The 24,546-nt window shown below is 40.4% G+C and overlaps 1 protein-coding gene across 2 annotated transcripts in view; it reads right to left on the bottom strand.

Moving 5' to 3' along the window:
• Nucleotides 1-23,973, bottom strand: part of LIN9 (lin-9 DREAM MuvB core complex component) — an 86,348-nt gene extending 62,375 nt beyond the window's left edge. The window contains exons 1-4 of one of the 2 annotated variants that reach the window (XM_064276795.1): nucleotides 23,876-23,973; nucleotides 16,467-16,499; nucleotides 14,857-14,951; nucleotides 13,084-13,188 (exon numbers count right to left, since the gene is read on the bottom strand). In XM_064276795.1, coding sequence (XP_064132865.1) covers nucleotides 13,084-13,188; nucleotides 14,857-14,951; nucleotides 16,467-16,499; nucleotides 23,876-23,954 — 312 coding nt within the window. In that variant the 5' untranslated portion in view covers nucleotides 23,955-23,973. Of the gene's footprint in view, nucleotides 1-13,083; nucleotides 13,189-14,856; nucleotides 14,952-16,466; nucleotides 16,500-23,875 lie in introns of those variants that run through there. The other variant, XM_023549337.2, reaches the window with a different exon arrangement.
• Nucleotides 23,974-24,546: the final 573 nt, after the last annotated feature.

Genomic DNA, 24,546 nt, shown 5'->3' with positions numbered 1-24,546 from the left:
CTCAAAAATGGGCTACTGGGTGACAAAATTGCAGAATGACACTAGTACCATATCACATATCATGACACAAGACACTATAAATGTAATTTAAAAACTACATACACAAAACAATACCATATATTTCCTATGAGTAAAGTATTAAAAGTATCTAAAAGGTTTAAGAGGATTGTTCTTGCTGTTGGTGGTGCTGTCGACTCTCAGGATAATCAAACTAATTACGATTTCTGTAACTGGATGAGGAAGGCGGAAGATAGGGATGGCAGGTGAAGGTCAGAATTAACTTTTTATCTTTCATTTTAAAGTCTATGTTTTGGAAAAATTGTAGACTTACAGAAAAGTTCCAAAGAGCTTCTGTATGCTCCTCGCCCAGCTTTCCATAACATTAACACTTACACAAGCATGGTATATTCGTCAAACTAAGAAATTAGCACTGGTACAATACGATCAACTAAACTATGGACTTTATTTAGATTCCACCAGTTTTTCTACTATTGTTCTTTTTTCTGTTCCAGAATCCAATCTAGGGTACCATGTTACATTTAGAAAATCAACTTTTTAATGTAAAAAATAAAAATTTTGAATACCTAGAGATTGTTAAAGATGGTCAGCATAAATAACCAAATTATTATAAAGTATTCATATTGGAAAACAGTGTTATTTTTCTTTGTATTAAGTTAGTGACTCATATTTTTTAATAGGATACTGGTAGCTCACTGGATATAAAAACGGTATTAAAGACTGGGGAAATGCATTTAAACTGTTAATGGGAATATAAATTATTTCAACATTTATGGATAGATTACTTGGTAGCATCTTCCAAATTTTAATGTAAATATCCCTGTAGTAACAATTACACTTTAACAAATGGAACTACATAATTGTGCGCAAAGATTTAAGTACAAGGGTATTCACCACCGTACTGTTCCCAACAGCTAAAAGCTGGAAATAACTAGAAAGTCCATCAATGGGAGTCTGATTAAACACATTAGTATAATGAAATACTATACATCTGTTAAGAAGAATATGGTAAGTCTGTGTATACTGGCACGAAAAGATATTGTTTAGCTGTTTAATGAAAAGAATAAGTTGGGATGGAGGAGAGATGTACTTATACACATTATATGTACATTTCAAGAAAAACAGATAAGAATACATAAGAAATTGTTAACAGTGGTAAAGAGTAGTTACTTATGAGGGACAGGATCAGAAGAGAGGAGGATTTATCATTTTATATCCTTCTACACATTTTTTTTCTAATGGAAATGTATTATTTTTATAATTTAAGTAAAATAATTTAAACCCTTACAGAGCTCCAATAGGATTTTATCTAGTGAAAGAAAAAACTATTTGTTAAATATATAACTATAATAAATTTTATTATTTTAGCTGAACTAAGTAAGACTGTCTTAAATTTCAACCATTAAGTTAATGCAGTGCTGTCCGTTTACTTCATCTTTTGCTGCTTGTATCTACTAAATCCTCCCCCATTGCCCACTTCCTACAACAGAACCCCAAGTTCGAGTAGTAAGCAACTAATATAAAATCCCTGAGAATCATTTCCCACACAGTAGCCCAAAATCATGCCTCATCATAACTAAGCCTTTTTGACCTTCTTTCTTCAACAAAAGCTAAGTAACAGTATCCCACTGCCATCGAGTTGATTCCAACTCACAGTGACCCCACAGTGTTTCCAAGGCTATAAGTCTACAGAAGCAGACTGCCACATCTTTCTCCTGTTGGTGGTTTTGAACCACCGAACTTTTAGTTAGCAGTTGATCACTTTAACCACTGTGCCTAAAATAATCCATATCAGAGATGAAAGGGGAAACTCTTCACCACTGACTGTGTAGTAAAGAATTTGGCCTCAGTCCAAAGAGAAGTCTGGCCTTTGAGCCTGGTTCATGGGAGGTAACCACTTGAAATTTCCTTGGTGACAGGAGTGTCTCTGTTATTCATAGTGAACTTCCCAGATTACACCCACCTCCTAGACCATGCTTTGGGCATCTGATAAAACCAAAAACAAACAATCAGACCAGATGCCCTGGAGTCAATTCCAACTCGTGGCAACCTTAAGAGTTATGGAGTAGAACTGCACTCCATAGGGTTTTCAAGGATGCAGAGCACCAGGCTCTTCTTCTGAGGCACCTCTGGGTAAGTTCGAACTGCCAGCCTTTCAGCCAGTACTAGTTAAGCATTTGCGTGACCCAGGGCATCTGATAATTCATGTTAACCAGGGCTTTGAGCCCGTTCATTCCAGTTTCAACCCCTGCTGAGAATTTGCATTTTCACCCCCACATATACTGAATCAAAATCTAGGTTTTAATGAGATGCTTAAGTGATTCTTATATATAACAAATTTTGAGAACCACCACTCTACTAGTGGTTCTCAGAATTGGTCCCTAACCAGCAGCATCAGCATCACCTAGGAACTTATTAGAAATGCGCAGTCTCCGGATTTCTGGGATCCATGGAGTTGGCGTGACTCACCAAGGCCACTGTTCTGAGATATTCTTTTGAACCTTGAGCCTTGAAGAAACTGGTTCCTAAAAGTCACCTTTAAGTCAAACAATTGTCTAGATAAATTAGTAAAGACAGCTTTGGCATAGGCTCTTATGCTCTTTTGAATAATGATCTACGTGCAGTCAGTTTTGCAAAACAGAAACTCTAAGATCAGACTAGAGCTATGTTTTAGGGTAAGTAAGTAATTATTTTAATTTTTCTTTGAGACAATGCTGTGTGAATTCCTTCCTTACCACAAATTGTTTTTTATCAGTTCTGTTGGGGAGGCTTTTTCCTGGCAATGTCAATAAGACGGGGTATAAGAATCTTGGGAAGTTCTTTCTCTTTGGAACATTTTTGACTCCCTAGTCAAAATGCAGAGCCCTGGTGGTGCAGTGGTTAAGAGCTCAGCTGCCAACCAAAAGGTTGGCAGATTGAAACCGCCAACCACTCCTTGGAAATTCTTTGGGGCAGTTCTGCTCTGTCGTATAGGATCACTATGAGTCGGAATCAGTTGGAAAGCAAGGGTTTGGTTTGGTTTGTTAGTCAAAATATTACCCTGATTTGTAAATCATATATTAAACAAACTTCAATCAATTTCTGTTACTGGCTTAATATGAATTTTGTTTTAACAGAACCCTTATCCAATGCTGCTGGCAATGTAAAATGGTGCAGCCCTGAGGAAAGCAATTTGGTGGTGCAAGGTGTGGAGCCCAGTAAACAACTTGGCCTTTTGTCCTGGTTCCTGAGAGCAGGACCACACGAGTGGGGCCCCTACCTGACCAAGACGGACCACCTGAGGTCCCAATGGTGACTAAGCCTCAGGAGGCATAAGACAATCTATCATGGCCATATGCTGAGGCCAATAAAAGGCTAAGGAAGATAAGAGGCTCATTGGCGCTGCCTGAGTGGACAGAGCAAGTATCTGCTCTCAGGAGGGTAAGGGCATCCCCTGGAGACATGCAAGCTCTGCTCCAAGACCCCACCCAGACCTCACCCTTTGTGTCTGTATCCTTTGTGCTTCTAAGCAAACAAGAAGTCATTTAAAATAAACTGTCATGCTGGAATTTTAAGCTTATCAAAAATATTCTTAAAAAATGACAGTGAATATATTTTTCAAACAAAAGCTAAGAGAATCTGTACTACAAGGAATATTAAAGGAAGCCTGGTTTAAGAAAAATCATACCAGGTGGAAACCTGGATCTACACGAAGGAATATAAGGTGACAAAAAAAGTAATTATGTGGTTAAATCTAAAAGACTTAATTTTGTCGCTTAAGTATTTGTTAATAAAATAACTATTTAAATCAAAAATAACGTGTTGTGGAGCTTATAACACATAGAAGTAAAATGTATGTCAACAACAGCACAAAAGACGGAGAAAATGGAAGTGTCGTAAAACTACAGTCATAAGTACAGCACTTTCCTGAATTCGGTGAGTTGTTCTCACAAATTACTGGATCTAAGAGTAGTTTTGAGAACACTCAAAATTGCCGTTGATGTCAGAAGTCTTGAGCAGAATTGGCAGGTTACAGGACTATGCCCTTAATCTTGAGTTTGGCTAACTCCAATAAGATTTCTACAAACATCAGAAGGATATTAAGGGAACAGTGTGAACAATTTATGTTAATTAAGTTGATAATTTAGATGAAATGTGCAAATTCCCAGAACACAAATGAATAAACTAACTGAAGAAGAAATAGACAATCTGAATATCTCTCTATCTATTAAAGAAACTGAATTCATAATTAAAAACCTTCCCACAAAGAAAACTCCAGCCCTAGATAGCTTCACTGGAAAATTCCACCAAACATTGAAGAAGTAACACCAGTCCTACACCAACTCCTTCAGCAAACACAGGAGAAGCACTGTCCAATTCATTTTATAACTCCAGGGTACTCAGAATCTAAAATAAGACAAAGGCATTACAAGAAGGAAACACACACACACACATCAATATCCCTCATAAACATAAAACAAAAAATTATTAATGTTAGTAAAGCAAATTTACCAATACATAAAAATGTTGACGAGACAATTCTCTGGGCTTCTGCAAGTCTTGCTGGATGTGACAAGACTGTAAGACCCTGACTGTTCTTTTCCCAGGCCTTTACTCACTGTTGTGCTTGCAGTGAGCAAACCTTGAGGGATGATAACATCTCCCTATAAAACAATATTGTTGTTGTCACGTGTTGGCAAGTCAGCTCCAACTCATAGTGACCCTATGTGCAACAGAACAAAACACCGCCTGGTCCTGCACCATCCTCACAATTGTTGCTATGTTTGAGCCCACTGTTGCAGCCACTGTGTCAATTCATTTCATTGAGGGTCTTCCTCTTTTTCACTGACCTTCTACTTTACCAAGCATGATGTCCTCCAGGGACTGATCTCTTTCTGATAACACCTCCGAAGCATGCGAGATGAAGTCTCGCCATACTCACTCCTAAGAAGTATTCTGGCTGTACTTCTTCCAAGACAGATTCGTTCTTCTGGCAGTCCATTGTATATTCAATATTCTTCACCAACACCGTAATTCAATGGCATCAATTCTTCTTCAGTCTTCCTTATTCACTGTCCAGCTTTCACACGCTTATAAGGTGACTGAAAAAACCATGGCTTGGGTCAAGTGAACCTTAGTCCTCAAAGTGACATCTTTGCTTTTGAACACTTTAAAGAGATCTTCTGCAGCAGATATGCCCAATGCAGTACATCATTTGATTTCCTGACTGCTCCTTATATGGGCATTGATTGTGGATCCAAGTAAAATAAAATCCTTGACAACTACAGTTTGTCTCCATTTATCACAATGTTGCTTATCAGTCCAGCTGTGAGGATTCTGTTTTCTTTATGTTGAGGTGTAATTCATACTGAAGGTTGTAGTCTTTGATCTTCATCAGTAAGCGCTTCAAGTCCTCTTTGCTTTCAGCAGCATATCGCAGGTTGTTAATGGGAGCCTTCCTCCAATCCTGCTGCCAAATTCTTCTTCATATAGTGGACTATTTTCTCAGCATACAGACTAAATAAGTATGGTGAAAGGATACAATCCTGACACACACCTTTCCTGATTTTAAACCATGCAGTATCCCCTTGTTCTGTTTGAATTACTGTCTCTTGGTCTATGTACAGGTTCCTCATGAGCACAATTAAGTGTTCTGGAATTCCCATTCTTTGCAATGTGATCTATCAATTTGTTATGGTCCAGACAGTCAAATACTTTTGCACAGTCAATAAAACAAAGGTAAACGTCTTTCTGGTATTCTGTGCTTTTAGCCAAGATCCATCTGACATCAGCAATGATATCCCCCGTTCCATGTCCTCTCCTGAATCTGGCTTGAACTTGACAGTTTCCAGTCAATATACTGCTGCAAACATTTTTGAATATCTTCAGCAAAATTTTACATGTGATATTAATGACACTGTGATAATTCCTGCATTCTGTCGGATCACCTTTCTTTGGAATGGGCAAAGATAGAGATCAATAAACAAACAAAAAAAAAACCCAAACCCGTCACGGTTGAGTTGATTCTGATGCATAGTGACCCTACAGAACTTGCCCCATAGGATTTCCAAAGAGTAGCTGGTGGATTCGAACTGCAGACCTTCTGGTTAGCAGCCAAGCTCTTAACCACTGTGCCACCAGAACTCGATGGATCAATAGGTACCTGATTTCAGTGTCCTTTCCCTCAAATGCAACCCACTGCACAGGCAAGTGTCATGCGGCACCACTATGTTCCCCTCCATGAGACTGGGGTCAAAGGGAACTGACACAGACAGGTGATGCTCATGGAGCTTGCTATGCATGAGTAATTAAATACTTTGTTTCTGACACAGGAGTCTCAACTCTACCACCCACCAAAAAACTAGGATAAAATCTCAAAACCTTCCTAGTTCTTGACAAATATGTCAGGACCAAGAAGGGTTTATCCAAGGAATTCAAAGTAGGCTAAACAAAAAACAGAACAAAAACAAACAAAAAACAATGTGGCTTACCATGTTATGAGAGAAAAAGAAGGAAGCTAGACCCACACCTTACACCATACACAAAAATTAACTCAAAATAGATCAATGACCTAAATATAAGAGCTAAAACCATAAAACTTTTAGAAGTAAACATAAACTCCCTTGAAACTCAGAAGCTTCAAGACCTTCTTTTAGGCAATCGATTGTTAGATATGACACCAAAAGCACGAGCAACAAAAAATAAATAAACTGCATTTTACCAAAACTAAAAGCTTTTGTGCATCAAGTGCCAAGTGAAGAGACAACCTACATAATTGAAAGAAATATTTGGAAACCATAAATCAGATAAGGAGCCCTGGTGACACAGTGGATAAGTTTCTGGCTGCTAACCAAAAGGTTGGCAGTTCAAATCTACCAGCTGTTCTGTGAGAGAAAGATGTGGCAGTCTGCTTCCTTAAGATCAAAGCCTTGGAAACCCTATGGGGCAATTCTACTCTGTCCTAGAGGGTCACCATGAGGTGGAATCGATTTGATGGCAACAGTTTTCGTTTTTTGATATATATCAGGTAACAGTTTAATACCCAGAACGTATAATACCAAAAACTTGTTGCCATTGAGCCAATTCCATCTCATAGTGCCCCTACAGGACAGTGTAGAACTGCCCCATAGGGTTTCCAAGGAGGGGCTGGTTGATTTGAACTGCTGACCTTTTGCTTAGCAGCCTAAGCTCTTTAACACTACGCAACTAGTACTCCCCTAAAACTCAACAACAAAAAGACTAACAATCTGTCTTGGTCATCTAATGTTGCTATGACAGAAATACCACAAGCGGATGGCTTTAACAAAGAGAAGTTTATTTCCTCACAGTAAAATAGGCTAAAAGTCTAAATTCAGGGTGTCAGCTCCAGAGGAATGTTTTCTTTCTCTGTTGACCTTCTTGTCAATCTTCTCCCAGACTAGGAGCTTCTCTGCACAGGGACCCCGGGTCCAAACGATGTGCTCAGCTCCCAGCACTGCTTTCTAGATGGTATGAAGTTCCCCCCATCTCTCTGCTCACTTCTTTCTTTTATAGCTCAAGAGATTGCCTCAAGACACAATCCAATCTTGTAGATTGAATCCTGCCTCACTAACACAACTCCCGTTGATCCTCCCTAAATATCACAGAGGCAGGATTTACAACATATGGGAAAATCACACAACACCAGGAATCATGGCCCAGCCAAACTTATACATATTTGGGGGGACATAATTCAATCCATGACATTCTACCCTTTGGCCCCCCAAAATCACATCATTGCAACATGCAAAACACATTCACCCCATCGTATCATAGCAAAAGTTTTAACTCCAAGTATAAAATTCAAAAATTCTTCATCTGCGAAATCTAGGATACAAGTATCTTGGTCATCTAGTGCTGCCATAACAGAAATACCACAAGCGGATGGCTTTAATAAAGAAAAGTTTATTTTCTCACAGTCTAGTAGGTTATAAGTCCAAATTCAGGGCATCAGCTCCAGGGGAAGGCTGTCTCTCTCGGCTCTGGAGGAAGGTCCTTGTCCTCAACCTCCCCCGGTCAAGGAGCTTCTCAGGCGCAGAGACCCCAGGTCCAAAGGACATGCTCTGCTCCTAGCACTGTTTTCTTGGTGGTATGCAGTCCCCAACTTTCTGCTTGCTTCTCTCTCATATCTTGAGATAAAAGGTGGTGCAGGCTACACCCCAAGGAAATGCCCTATACTGGATCAGGGAGGTGACCTGCGTGAGGGTGGTGTTACAATCCCACCCTAATCCTTTTAAACATAAAATTACAAATCACAAAATGGAGGACAACTGCACAATACTGGGAATCATGGCCTAACCAAGTTGACACATATTTCTGGGGGGACACAATTCAATCCATGGCAAGTTATCTGCTTCCAAAGGTACAATGGCAGAACAGGCACAAGTTAGGCATTTCCATTATAAATGGGAGAAACTGGAAGAAAAGAAGGCATAATAGGCACCAAGCAAGTCAGAACACATTATATTAGCCCTCAAGGCTTTGAATATAATCCTCTGTTCTCTGAGACAATTTACACAATGGCCCTGCCTTCCAGACTCTAGATGTTAGCCACACTCTCCAGATTATGAGTGGAGGCGCTCGGCCCTGGGCTTCAGCTCCGCCTTCCAGGCCCACTGGGACAGCAATTCTGCTCCCTCAGCTTTAGGCCACCATTCTCCTAGTTTGAGTGCCAACTCCACCCTTAGAAACACCAGAGGCCATGGTTCCACCCTTTGAAACCCCTGAAGTCATGGCTATACCTTTTGAGACTCTGGCAGCTCGGCTTCTTATGTTCCTTGGCTCTTCAGCTCCTGTTTCCTGGTTTCTTGGCCTCTTAACTCTGGCCTCACACCCGCATCTGCCCTGCTGCAGCAACTGTTCCAAAGCTCTGTAGCTCCACCTATAAGTGCCTGGAGGCACCCACTCAGGCAGGAAGCCTCCTGTGCACAGGCAGTCAGCTCTCTTGCTCTGTGGGTTGGGCAGGCCCAGCTACATGGAGAAGTGCCCAGAGACACCCCACTCTACCAGGAAGCCTCCTGCACACAGGCACTCAGCTCTCTCGCTCTGTGGGTCGGCTCCAGCGTTGTCTGGTGCTGGTCTCCTGGTGCTGGTCTCCTGGTTCTGCCGCTGCCACTTCTCTATCCATTTACTGTTTCAGAACTGCTTTCACATTTTAGGTATCTGTTAGAGCAGAACCCCACTCTGGGTACCAAATCCTGCCTTGGGCGTCAGCTTCAGGGGAAGGCTTTCTCTGTCGGCATTTTTATCAATCTTCCCCCAGACTAGGAGCTTCTCCGTGCAGGGACCCTGGGTCCAAAGGACGTGCTCTGCTCCTGGCACTACTTTCTTGGTGGTATGAGGTCCCCCCATCTCTCTGTTTACTTCTTTCCTTTATAGCTCAAGAGATTGCCTCAAGGCACAATCCAATCTTATAGATTGAGTCCTGCCTCAGTAAGACAACTGCCGCTGGCCCTCCCTCATTAACATCATAGAGGCAGGATTTACAACATATAGCTAAGTCACACAATACTGGGAATCATGGCCCAGCCAAATTGATACATTTTGGGGGGGACATAATTCAATCTATGACACAACCCAATTTAAAAATGGGCAAACGACATGAATAGACATTTCCCCAAAGAAGATATACAAATGGCCAACAAATACATGAAAAGATGCTCAACATCATTAGTTACCAGGGACATGCAGATCAAAACCGCAATGACATACCATTTCACACCCATTAGGATGGCTATTACTAAAATCACAGAAAACAAGTGTTGGCGAGGATATGGAAAAATTGAAAAACTTGGTGTAGAAGGAAATGCAAAATGGTGCTGCCACTGTGGAAAACAGCTTGATGGTTCCTAAAAATGTTAAACATAGAAATACTATATGACCCAGCAATTTGACTGCTAGGTATACATCCAAAAGAAATGAAAGCAGTAACTCAAAAAGACACATGGAAACCAATGTTCACTGCAGCATTATTCATAATAGCTAAAAGGTAGAAACAGCCCAAGTGCCTATCAAAAAGACAAAGAGATAAACAAATTGTGATATACACACAATGAAATATTCAGCTACAAAGAAAAATGAAGTTCTGATATATGCCAACACATGGATGAACTTTGAAAACATTATGCTAAGTGAAATGAAATAAGCCAGAGACAAAAAGACAAATATTGTATGATTCCACTTATGTGAAACATGTAAATCCATGAAGGCAAAAGAAGACTGGTGACTGCTAGGGAATGGAGGAAGGGGAAATGGAGGGACAAACATCATAGTGTCCACTTAAAATCAGTGAAATGCATTTTATGTGAATTATTCCTCAAAAAAGATTTATGAAAATCAAAATGGAACTACCCAGAACCCAACCCAGTGCCGTTGAGTTGATTCCGACTCGTAAATGACAAAAATAACATATAATGTCCTTATACTGGCTGGGAGGAGAGAAGAGATATTGATTAACTATAGATTTGTTAATTCTTGAATACCTGTTACAATCTAAGAGTAATCAACAAAAGAATATAAATACCATGAATAATTTCCAAATAAGTAGAAAAATTAAAAAAAGCTAATAAGGAAAATTTAATCAGTCAAAATAAGGCCAAAAAAAAAAAAAAACCCTAGGGAAAATCAGAGAAAAAGCAGAGTACATACAATGTCCAAAATAAGATTACAGAAATAAATTGAAACACATTAGTAACTGAAATATAAATGGACTAAATTTTCCAATTAAAAGGTGAAGATTATCAGATTAGATGAAAAACAAAATCTAATTTGTTTTAGAAGACTCATCTCAAACAAAAGGGTGAAAAAATTTTAAGGTAGAAAGAGACAGATTAATACCAAAAGAAAGCTGATATAGATGTATTATTATCAGCCCAAACAGACTTCAAGGCAAAACACATTATTAGAGATAAAATAATAAAAGGAACAATTCATCCAGAAGGCATTATAATTCTGAACATGTATTTACCTAAAATTACTTCCAAATATACAAAGCAAAAATTGATAGACTTAGAAAGAAAAACTGACAAATCTACCATCATCGTGAGAAACTTTCTCATTACTAATAAAATGAACCAAAAACTTTATAAGGATATAGAAAATTCAAACAACACAATTAGTCAGCTTGATCTAATGGGCATATATAGAACACTGCATCCAACAATTACAAACCACATATTCTATTCACACACATATTGAACATTTAGAAAAACTGACTACTACACCCTAATGCAAGACTTAACAAATTTCAAAGAATCATGTTAGAAATTAACAAAAAGATCACTTTATCAGCTACAAAAGATATTTTCAGTACAACGACAAAAATGAGTATGGACTAGATAATAGCTATTGCTAGGAAATTATTATTAATTTTATTAGGTGTCATAATTTGGTTGGTACTAAAGTTTAAGCAGGATAACAACCTTATTCTAAGAAGGTACACTGTGAAACACTTGGGGGTGAAGTAGTATGCAATCTACAATATAAATGGTTTAGGAAAAAACCTATATATAATGCATACATACACGCACACATACACATACATATGCATACACACACACAAAGCATATATAGAACTAGGTGGATAGCATACAGATGCCTATCACACTAGTCTTTCAATTTTTTTTTTTGTTTGGAAATTTTCATAATAAAAAATTGGAGGGAAAAAAGAACTTAAAAAAAATTCAGACCTTTGGAAATTTAAAAATCTTATCAAAGTTGAGTCATCCAGATTCATATATTCATACAACCTTGCATTCAACACCTACTAGCTAAGCAATAAAAAATACATGCTGGTATATTAGTTTCAATTAGGTCAAATTTTTAAATTGCATTTTACATGCTTATGTATACTTGTCCTTGACATTTAAAAAAAAAAGTTCAAGACGCATTTTTGTTCATTTTAGTATTTGAAATTATCATAATGGTAATTAAGAGTTTTCTGGTAGGACATAATGCTGATGGTACCTTTACTATATGCCAAGTTCTTGGTCAAGAAAATGACCTCTACTATGACCCACCCTACTGGAAAATTTTGTTTTTATGACACTTTCAGAAAAATAATGAAAAGGAAGTAGGAACGGACTATATCAGAAGTTGTAAGTTTCACAAGAGAAACATAACCATATTCTTCCTTTTTTAAATTGTACTTTAGATGACGGTTTACAGAACAAACTAGTTTCTCATTAAACAGTACATACATTGTTTCGTGACACTGGGTTAACAACCCCATGACATGTCAACACTCTCCCTTCTCCAGCTTGGGTTCCCTATTACCAACTTTCCTGTCCCTCCTGCCTTTTTGTCCGTGTCCCTGGGTTGGTGTGCCCCTTTGGTCATGTTTTGTTTTATGGGCCTGTCCAATCTGTGGCTGAAGGGTGAGCCTCAGGGGTGATTTCATTACTGAGCTGAAAGGGTGTCCAGGGGCCATACTCTCAGGGTTTCTCCAGCCTCTGTCAGGCCAGCAAGTCTGGTCTTTCTTCCTGAGTTAGAATTTTGTTCTACATTTTTCTTCAGCTCTGTCTGGACCCTCTATTGTGATCTCTGTCAGAGGAGTCAGTGGTGGTAGCCGGACACCATCTAGTTGTGGACTCGGTCTTACAACCATATTCTTGATGTATTTACTCCTCCAATTTTCATTACTTTGCTTCTTACATGTCCTCTACGATATTTTTTTAAAAAGGATGCCAACAGTAAAAAAGGAGATTATGATTTCATGCTATAAATTTTCCTCTTTTAAAGAAAGTCTTCTATATACTTCTCTCTATGATAAAGTAAGAAATATTTTTTTCTCTCATTTCCATATAAAGCCCCAAATTGATTCCATATTACCAAATCCATTTGCTTAAAGTTCACTATGCCTATGCTTAAAAGAAAAGGGTATATTTGTAGGACTAAGAATTGGCTTTCTACTCAGGTTTAAAGTCAACTACAATAGGAGTTGAGTTAAAGTAATGATTTAAACAAAAGAACTTGTTACTCAAAATACAAGGGAATAACAAATATAAACTTTATTTTGCTGAGCGACTGCTCGCTTCCTTTCATTAGAACAAAATTTCAGCACACACATACCTGTGGAACCATTGCAATCCTCTGGTTTCTTTTAGGTGACCTTGTATTTATTTGTCTGTCATCTTCATCAGAAAAGAGTCGACTTCTTTTTGAATTTCTGAAAGGCTATGGTAGAAATTTTTTATTTAATGAAAAAGCTGAATACTTTCCTTTTTTGTTCCAAAATACAATTCTATATTTGGAAAATAACTCTGGATTATCGGCAGTATAGAAGGACAACGTATGGGTAATCTACAGCACGCAATGCCAAATATAAATGATCTTAGGTTTAGAACGCAGTAACATACCTATTTATGAAATGTGTTTACAAATGAAACACCTAAGTGATGATTAAACTAAAACTAGAACACAAGTCACCATAGAGCACTGGTACCCCTGAATGGCAAAGATAGGAAAATAAGTTCTGGAAATTCCAGTTCACATTATGTTGGCGTCTGGGTTAATGCCAGTTGGGTGTATCATATGATGTGTCTGCTATATACAGCTAGGCTAGGGAAAAGATACCAGATTATTCCAGAACAGTACCTCTAAATGTATTTAATGTTATAGTAGCTCTGCTGTCAAAAAGTATTAACTGAGATTTCATTTGTGAATATAAATACAAGATACACATAACGGATACCTGATAAGTACTTGTAGAATATTGCTTTTTTTTTTTTTTTAAACATACCAAAAGGACAATGACATCGTAGACATGAAAAATCCACAGTCCACCCTAGGTTTAGAGGTTTCATTAATAGAGAGGAATAACAAAAATAAAATACCAATTGAATCCACATCCTTTCTCAAATCCTTTTCCCACCACTTGAGGCAGAACTTTATGCCTATTTGGAAGGGGGACAGGTACAAATGGCTTCAGATGGGCCTAAGGCTCACAACATATGGGCGGAACCCAACTGGGTGAAGGCTAGAGGTACGGACTCTTAGAACTAAACCCACTCAGAGTCTCCACCTCCATAGTCTCTTTCCTGTTCCCTTGCCCTGACCATGGACAGAGGGGAAGAAGGCAACGATGGTAATGGAATTGATAGAGTGGGGAAAGTTCCTCACATCCACAGTGTTCAGTTGCCCAGGCTACTGTGCCTGCTTTGTCTATCTCAGCTCCAGTTCTGTTTCATGGCTGCCCCCCAAATACTCTGGCTCAGTACTATCACATCAGCCTAAGACCTGGGCAGGAGAGAAGGAGAGGGCTCAAAATCATTAGTCATGTCAACTCTATGTTCATCACTTCTACTTCTCATCCCTAAATGTACTTACTCTTGCTCTACACAAGATTTTAATACCTTGCCACTTATTTATACATCTTTTTGCAGGGACCAGAGCCATGTAAAATCTTTGCATATTTAGTAAAAGCATACTTTTGGGTTATTGGGGTTTTTTATTTGTATTTAAGGCAACACAATTACAAATGCTTAATGATGACCAGATTATCAGTGACTACAGATCAGATTATCTAAATAAGATCAATAATACTCAATAGCACTTAAGGACTCACACGCTTGCGGTTGGGGAAAAAATCTTGGAAATTTTTCACTGTGCTATAAAAGCTGCATATGGCAATTATATAGACAATTTGTTATGTTGTTAGATGCCATCCAGTCAGTTCTGACTCACAGTGACCCTATGTACAACAGAATGAAACACTGCGCAGTCCTGTGCTGCCCTCACAATTGTTTTTACGCTTGAGCCCACTGCTGTAGCCGCTGTGTCAATCCACAGACAATTTAATTTAACTACCATTATTCTAAAGCATAAGGAAAACTCATCCCTTACCATTTCCACATTAGAGCCTGTGTTCCTGCCTTTCCAAACAGGAGTTTTCTGTAAAGAGGTATACTTTTCATTCCATGTGTTAGATAAGCTTCCCTCTGTAATGAATAATTAATATTAATAAGATTTAAGTTTACTTCAATGGATTTCATACTATGAACACTACCTCTTTAGTAACAGTAATATATCTGAACTATTTATTTACCAATATGAAAAAAAATACTGTAATAATTTTAGTTTATTACAAATGAAAAATCTGTTCTGTATTTTTTTTTGTCAAAGCGTCTAAATAATATAAGGCAATGCATTGTGAAAGTATTAAATTTTCATACTAAAACATGTGTGGCTTTTCTTTCTGTTTGGTTTTTAGTAGTTCCTCCATTCTAGTTTGCCAACAATTATCTCATAAGTTTTCAGCATAAATCTGATTCAAAGCAGGGCAATGGAAAAAGCCTCTTGTAACCTTAAACTTAAAGCACATTTCTAAATGTTTTTTGCTTCAATCTGTAAAACCATTGGTAAGTGAAATTGAAATTAGCGTGGTGTTTATTTTCCTTAATTCAAAGACACATCTTCAGAGTTGTATGCAACCCTAGTTGTACACAAACTAGAAAATGTTTAGACATATTATAAAAATAAAAAAGAGTGAGTTTAATTTTAGTAAAAAAGGATGTGCTTATTTAAGAGAGGTACACAGAAAACCTGGGATGAATATATAATAAGAAGTTATTTGTATTTTCTTCTATTTGCTCTTCAACATTTTCTAATTTTTCCTAAAAGAAATTCATATTAGTTGCATAATTTTCTCAAAGTTATACATTTTTTAAAAATACATAAGTTTAATATTGGGATAAAATAGAATATTTTTTCAGATGTCTATTTTTAAGAAGCAAATAAGAAGAGGTGGGATGGGATTGATCCTAGGCATTTTGGAAGATAAGTGGTCTCCTCAATTTAGTAAGTCACCAACCTAAAGCACAACACAGCAGGTTTAAAGACAAAAAGTACTAATGAATCTTTGAGAATGTGTAACTTGGCTCTAAGTTTACTTACGTAGTAGGCTCTTACTCAAGAAGTAAATTTCAATATAAACTATATTATGAGTTGGTCTAATGTACCCACAGAAAAAAAAAAGCAAGACCAAGGAGCATGTCTAATTTTTTTTTTTTTTTTTTCAGAAAGAGAATAGAAGTTATCATTCTTTTATTCCAGGGTTCTTCCATTATTACTCAGAAGATAAAATCCTTAAAACAAACTATTATGAAAACCTGCATCTCAACACAGTTGTTTAATAAATGCTTTAAATCTAAATAAGATCTGTCTGTAATGTTTAATTAGAAAGTTCTTCAATCCATAATTTTAGGAAAAAATTTCTCCCTAATAATTTTTAACAATGGAGGACTTGTTATTAGAAAGTTCTTCAATCCATAAGTTTAGGAAAAAATTTTTCCTTAATAATTTTTAACAATTTAAGGTTATCAGTGAACACCAATACGTAAAAACTATAATACATCAACCACAACTTAGAGAGAAAAAAGTAACACTACATTCAAATTAATTTAATAAATGAAATTCCTAGTTTATGCCATATCTAAAAATACTATAATTCTTACCTTTTAAACTGACAAGGGCTTTTGCTGAAGAGCCTACAATTAAAACAAATCAATAATTAAAATTAAAACAAATGAATTATTTCACAATCAAAGTGAGAGAAAAAGAAGTTGGTTGGGGATTTAAGTGGGTTCATTTAGTTTTAGTAATGTGTTTGAAGTGATGGTGGGATGTGTAATTAGAAATAACTAATAGAAAATTCCAGCTATAGACTATTCAAGCTACATATGCCACATATATATTTTATATATGTGTACATATACACAGACACACACACAGAGGGAAGAAATGGAGAGAGACAATTGGGAGTCTTGCTGAAGTTGTGAGAAAGAGAAAAAATGTAGAAAGGAAAGACAAGTAGAGATAGAAGCAATGTGGGATTCTCCCCTGAAGTGTTCTGGTGCTAGAGAAGGAAATGAGAAAGGGAATTGACATTTATAGAAGCAAAGATCAGACATGCTAATGGACAGTGAAAATAAAAAATGCAAATGATTCAGGGATTGGCACAGCAGGTAGTCTAAGTCCCTGGAAGTCTAGAATGCCAGTGTGCAACATGTAAAGATCCAAGCTGGAAAGGGAGTCCAGAACAGCCAAGAGGGACCAGCATAAAGTTGGAGGAGTTCACTGACCAGTCGGAACAAACTTCAGCATATGTTCAGATATCCAGGAACTCCTCATAAATGCTCAATGTGTATTCTTAATAAAGCTCCCCGGAGGATTTTGTTACAGACAACCCTAAGACTCACTTTGATAAATACTGAGCTGCGGTGTTTCTCTCTCAGTGAATAGAGGACAGAATCTGTGGGTAAGGGGATGAATGGGAATTGATAGAGAAAGAAGTTTTTATGAGCGAGGGAGAGCAATAAATTTAAAATCTGAGAACTGGATATGTGCACTAGAAAGAAGTCCAAGGCATCTGAAAAATAATAATTGAGGATAACCTCAGGGAATAAAAGAACAAAAATCAGCAAAGACGGATCACCTCCTTGGCATTTAACAAAAGTAGCAATGATTAACAGCTTATATAAATGGATATCAGACTTTAAACAAGAAGCAACTGATAAAGTACGGCAGTATGGGCTACGAAACGTGTATCTCAGATCCCCTCAAGTGATTTTTCCTCTGCAGGCCAGTATGAAAAGCCTATGGGACAGACAACCCATCAACATCAAAATCAAAGGCATTCCTGCTTTTACCCAACTCTCTTACCTAGATGTGGAGAATGGGTAACAGAACATCTCAACAACTTCTCTATGCTAAACTGAAGTTAAATGACCTCCAGCAGTATAGTCAGGGGGAAAAAAAAAGGTCATATAAAGTCTTACTAAAAAAAAACTAGGAAGCAGCAGTAGCAGACAGTGTACCTGTGTAGCTAGCAAGGGTCCTGGTGGTGCAATGGGTTAAGTGCTGGGTTGCTAATTGAAAGGTTGGTGGTTCAAATCCACCCAGCTGTTTGAAGGAGAAAGACCTGGCGATCTGCTTCGGAGAAAATTACCCATTGCCATCGAGCTGATTCTGACTCGCAGCGACCCTATAGGGCAGGGTAGAACTGCCCCACAGAGTTTTCCAAAGCTCTAACCTTTTTTTTTCTAACCTTTATGCAAGCAAGCTGCCACATCTTTCTCCCTAGGAGCTGCTGGTGGGTTGAACCACAGACCTTTCTGTTAGCAAGCCCAGTGATTAACTACTGTGCCTGCAGGGCTCTTTTTTCTGTAAAGATTAGAGCCAAGAAAACCCTATGGGGCAGTTCTACTCTATCCCATGGGGTCACCATGAGCTTCAATGAACCAAAGACACCCAGCAACAACAGCAAGAACAATAAGGCTCACTGGAGAAAAAGTAACCACTCACTCATTCAGCAGATATGTATAGAGTGCTGACTACACTCTGGTGGAATTTACTCTCTAGTGAGGGGAGACAAACAAATACACACTCCAGGTGATAATCAGAAGTACGATGATAGTAAGCATAATAAAGCCGAATAATAGGGATTGGTGTGTGTAGCAGGCTGTTGTTCTCATTAGCTTCTCTGATAAGGTGACATTTGAGCAGACATCTGAAGAAGAGGTGTGAGCCACATGGATATCCATTCCTGCTCCATGAAGTCAGGAAGCATATATTCGGGATTCTGACCTTTAACATTTTTCCTTTTTTGTAAGGCAGTATTACATGGTGGTTAAGAACACAGGCCCTAAAAAACAAAGGCCAGACTTGCTGGACTGGTAGAGACAAGATGAACCCCGAGACATCGCCCTTAGATACTCTTCAAACTTGGAACTGAAACCACTCCCAGAGGTCACCTTTGAGCAAATGACAAATTGGCCCATAAGATACTATCACCCATGAGGGCTGCGCTCCTCAAAATAGTCGTCTAGATGAAACCAAATGGTTAACATTTACCCTAGACCAAAGATGAGGAGGCTAGGGGGCTCAGAGAAGCTAGATTAATGGAAACAGAACCACCAAAATGGAAATAACTAGAATGCTGATATATAGTGAAGAATGTAACTAATGTCACTGAACAATACGTACAGAAATTGTTAAATGAGAACCTGATTTTCTGCTTAAACTTCCACCTAAAAATAAAAAACCTGATTAGCTGCATCTGAATCTTGGCTCTTCTACTTCCTTGTTTTAGTACCTTACGCATTAACCTGCCGTTTCTTCACCGGTACAACCCGTTGCCGCGGAGTCAATTCCCACTCATAGCAACCCTATAGGACAGAGTAGAACTGCCCTATAAGGTTTCCAAGGAGCGCCTGGTAGATCTGAACTGCCGACATTTTGGTTAGCGGCCAAGCTCTTAACCACTAACCCACTGGGGTTTCGAACTCTTCATCTCTAAAATGGGGATTAAATGAATGAATGCACTCATTCCTGGTATCCACGGGGGTTTGGTTTCAGGACCCCCACAGTTACCACGATCCGCAGATGCTCAAGCCGCTTATATAAAATGGCGTAGTATATATATATATATTTTTTTAAACACAGCACAGGAACTAAGTGTTTTGCTCTGAAGTTGAATAGTGACGATCTGGCCACGTGTAGGCCAGGTTCGGAAGCGTGTGTGGCTGCTTGGGTCAAAACAGGCACTTTTAAGGACAGCTGCATCCGGGCCCTCCTGCTGCAAGCCACCCTCTGAGGCAGGGGTCCTTCAGGTAGGAGGGCCTGGGTGACTTTGGACGCCCGCACACTCTCAGTGCAGAGAGTACTAGGTCTTGGGTCTGCTAGCTTTGGGCTCTGCTTCCGGATCCGAGAACTCTGCCGCCATCAAGCTCCGCCAGATCCTCCCTCGGGCCAAGGAGTACGTAGGCGTATGTTCGCAACCCCGTTCCCGGTGTCCTCGCTTGTCCACACTGTGTCAGGGTGCGGCTGCCTCCATCCCCCAGGAGCTTCTTCCTTCACAGCCACGTACCAATCCAGGGGCAGAACGCTGTCTTGTGCTGCCTGCCGTGTTGCCCCTAGGCTCTTCAGCACCTTTTTTTGGGTAATATTTTCAATCTGCGGTTAGTGCACTGTAGATGTGGAACGATGGATACGGAGGACCGACGGTACATGTAAGAGCTCCGATCAGTGCACATGGCACATGACTTTTATATAGTGTTATTATTACTTTAACCAAAAAAAAAAAAAAAAAAAAAAATCCACTACTGGGTTAAGAACATGGATTTTACACACAGGTCAGTCCGATTAAGTTAGAACCCTGCTGTAGTTGGGTATGTTCATTCATTCAACAAGTATTTATGTTCTAGTGCGAAGAAACACAATAAAGAAGTAAGGTAAATGATAATAACTACAACTCAAAGTAGTTGTTACACAGGAAATAAACAGGGTGATGTGTGTGTGTGTGCGCGTGCTTTACTTACAGTGGTTAGAGAAGGCTTCTCCAAGGAGGTAACATCTGAGAAAGACTAGCCACCAAAAAAGCCAGGGGACTAAACAATGAGTCTGGACTGAAAAAGCCCTGAGGGAGAAATAAGCTTAGAATATTCAAGAAACAGAAGAGAAAAAAAGAAAGCCATTGTGCTTGAAGCATAACAAGCAAAGAGTGGTAGGAAAAAAGGTCAGGGAGGTAAGCCAGGCATTGGCAAAGGAATGGGAATGCAAGCGTGAACAAAAACAGAAACCGAACTTGTTCTGGAGGGGCTTCTAATACAATAAGGGAGCCAGACACTAACCAATGACACAAACATGTAAAACTGCAACTGTGACGGCTGCCTCTAAGGAGTTACATACTGCTATGAAAAGTTTTAGTAAGAAAATGTAATCTAGTCAGGAAGGACAGAAAACATCTCTCTGAAGAAGTTAAATGGTGGGGAGGGGAGGGAGAACATTCCAGGTGGAGGGGATAGCATGTGCAAAGGCCCTGGAGAAAAGGGAGTCTGGTGAGTTGAGGGAATGAAAAAGGTCCAATGTAGCTCAAAGGGACAGAATGAGAGGAAGACAAAATGAGGCTGGAAAAGTGGGAAGGGGTCAGACCACACAAGTCTTGTAGCTCATAAAGAGTTTTAAAGCAGAAGGATGACACTAACATATTTACATTTTGAAAGGATCCCTCTGGCTGCGAGGGTGTGTGGGGGGGAGGGGTGTGCACGGTGCCTGGAAGAGTTGGATTAATTGAAGGCTGAAGTGATCAGATGAGATGGTGACAATTTGGGCTAGGCTGATGGTGAAAAGTAGGTAGATTTGAGAGACATTTAAAAGGTAAAAGTTACAGTAAAGGCTTAAATATGGGAAGTGAAAGGGGGAAGTGCCAAAGATGACCTCTACCAGATAAATAAAAGAGCTTTCATTAAGAGAGAAACCACTAAAATTATCTCTGTCCTGGAGTGGGGTTATGAGTTATATTTTGAACCTGTGAAGTTTGAGGGGCCTTTGAGGCATCTAAGAGAAGATGTGAAATAGGTAACAGATGTTAAGTGCAAGAGCTTAGAGGAAAGATCTGGGCTGAAGATAGCCTCAGTTCCCTCATACAGAAAATCAAACTCTTAAAAAAGTACTTACCTCAAGTGAAATAAGGTTAAACAAATATATGTAAAATGCTTTGCATAGTGTCGGTACCCAGCAAGTACTCAATGGCAGCATTTATTGTTGGTAATTTTATGTTGGTTATTAGCTAATACCTGGTGGTGCAGTGGTTATGAGCTACGGCTGCTAACCAAAAGGTCGGCAGTTCAAATGCACCAGGCGCTCCTTGGAAACCCTAGGAGGCAGTTCTGCTCTGTCCAGTAGGGTCCCTATGAATTGGAATGAACTCAGTGGCAATGGTTTTTTTTTTTTAAGCTAATATATTAGTCGCCTTGCCTAAACTTGGCAAAGAAACTTGTTATTTCCAGTATCAAACCGAAATCTCTTTTCTTTCTCAAGACCCTGCCCGGTTTCATTAATAATGCCTCTTCATATAAATGAGGTGCTTCTGTATACTTGATTCAGGGCAGTGTGACAAACCAGGTAAGGCAATCCCTACTTTCAACAAGTTATACGACACATACACACAATATACCAGAGATGTCACAAACTAATAAAAATGATCAGGTCATACAGCTTGAGAGTGGAGCTGCAATCTGTTCCCATAAAGATTGCAGCCTAGAAAACTCTATGAGGCAGTTCTACTCTGTCACATGGGGTCGCAATGAGTCAAAATCAACTAGTCAACTAGATGGCACCTAACAACGACATGACTCCCAGGTTCCTTCAAAGAACAATAGGAAGTCCTCAATAAATATTTGATGATGTAGATGAAGCAAAATATTCCAAATGAGAGGTATACTGAAAGCCACTTAAAATACCTCTTATTCAACAGAATGACTACCAAAAAAAGAAAAATTCTAAAAGGGGTAAGTCATCTTTATAGTAAAGATGATGAGGATGGAAAGAAAAAAAAAAAAAACTTTTTCCAGATAAGAACTAGGTTGTGCTTAGTAGGCCCATTCTTACTTGGTAGCATCCTAAGTCACAATGAACTGTATTCTCCAATCAAGAAACAAAACTCACAAACAGGCTAGAGCTACTATCCACATGTGACTATTTAAGCTTAATTAAACAATTTAAAATTCAGCTCCTCAGTCCCTCTAGCCACATTTCAAGTACTCCATAACCACATGTCACTAGTGGCTACCCTATTGAACATCACAGAATAGAACATTTCCATCACTGAGAAAGTTCTATTGGAACTTAGCGCTGATCTAGAGCAAATTAAAAACACAAACTCTTTTTAATACAACTTTTCACTACAACTTGAGCTTTTTATTTACTTTATAGCGCATTAAGGATATACGACCCCACAAAGAAAACAGAATTGGCTGTATATAGCTCTCATTTTAAGCCTATCTGCCTTTTTCACAAATGATTTTACAGTGATTGAGCCTTCTTTTTGTTATACTAAAACTCTGACGAATGATACATACACATAAACTGAATAATGAGTGTGGACTCAGGACCTTTTTTGTACTTTGCTAAAATACTTGCCTTTTTACATAACTTGTGCGATTTTTAAAATTACAAAATGAAGTTCCACTGTGCTTTGAACTATGGAGTTGGTGCTTTTACTTAGTAAACACATGTGAGCTTGTATGTTGCAGAGATCCCATGGATGGCAGAGTAGTCATGGTTAGTGAGCCCTGCACAGGGGCGGGTGTCAGGAAGAGTACTATATGTATGCTGTGTTGGTCACATCCCTGTGTACAAGGTACTCCCATGACTCTTAAAGACACACACACACACACACACACACACGAAAGTCTGTGGGATGGAGGCTACCTGAATACTTGTGTATCCAGTCTGGATTACCTCTGGAAGGGTCCACAGCCACCTGTGGTCCCAGGGGAAGGGGCTAGCCTCTTGACACGGAAACACTTCTAGAGGTGGACACACCGGTGGGGAGGAGGGACAGGGACGATCACAAGTGCCCGTAGAGGCAGGAACTAAGACGGGACAAGATCAGAGGCTGAGGCAAGAAGCCGGGGTTGTGACCACCCCCTCCCGAGCGCGAACCCTCCCCGGCCCCGGGACAGGCGAGTTACATAACCCCGGCAGGCGTCTCTCCGCGCCCGGTGACTGGTGCAGGCGGCGAGGGCAGCCCCCGCGCACCGGGGCCGCTCTTCCTCCACCTCGGCCGGGTGGCCCGAGTCCGGCCAGGGGAGCAGCCGCCGCCTCCTCCCGGCACAGGCTGGACTCCTGAGCTTTCGGTTTCCGGCCCTGGCGCTCACACAACCCCAGAAACCTACACACAGACACCATAACAAAGGCGGCGACACGGCGGCAACACCGGAGTGGAGGGACTAGGAGGACTACGGTGGGGCTGGCAGTCAGTCCCCCCTCCGGCGGAGGGCACGGCGGCCCCTCCTGGCCGGAAAGCTTCGGGGCGGGCGGCCGGGAGGAAGAAGGGGGGGTGTTTTGAGGTGCTACTCACTCTCGTCAGGCAACTGGTCGAGCTCCGCCATCTTGAACGAGCCGCGCCGCTTTTTCAAAGGCTGCCCGCCGCGGTGCATTGTGGGGCGGAGACTGTCTTTGCGAGGGAGGTTCGAATGCGAGCTCGCTGCCCTCGGCGCCGCTCCGCGCTGCTCCCGCCGCGGCGGGCTGAGGTGGGCCGGGCTCCGCCCGCGCCTGCCCCGGGAGGTGGGGCCGCGCCTCGCCCCTCCGCCTGCGCCCCGGGCCGGGCCGGAGGGCGGGAGGAGGGAGATGGCGCGGAGAGGCCCGTCGCGCACCTCCCCTGCCGGGGCCCGGCGCCGGAGCGCGGGGGGAGCAGCGCAAGCTCCCGAGTCCCGCCCGGGCCCCACTCCTGGCCCGCGCCGCCCGCCCCCTCCGGGGCTCGCTCCCGGCGCGCGTTTCTTGTCTCGCGCTGCAGCCGCGGGAACTGCAAGCTGTGTGTTCCAAGGAGGGGAAAGCAAGGGAAGGTGGGAGGGAGGCCCCGGCAGGCTGAGGCGGGGGCCGGGAGGAGGCACCTGTGGGCCTGGCGTGGCCAGAGAAGCCCTTGGTACTCGGTCACGTTGCCCGAGGGGCTCCACTCGGAGTGTATTTTTCAGAGTTCCCAAAACCCACATTTCTCCTGCGCCTTCATCCACTCTTTTTTACGGAGGAGTG

This window comes from Loxodonta africana, chromosome 25 (genome assembly GCF_030014295.1).
Source record: "Loxodonta africana isolate mLoxAfr1 chromosome 25, mLoxAfr1.hap2, whole genome shotgun sequence".
Classification (NCBI taxonomy): domain Eukaryota; kingdom Metazoa; phylum Chordata; class Mammalia; order Proboscidea; family Elephantidae; genus Loxodonta; species Loxodonta africana.
This window is presented reverse-complemented; position numbering and strand designations above follow the sequence as displayed.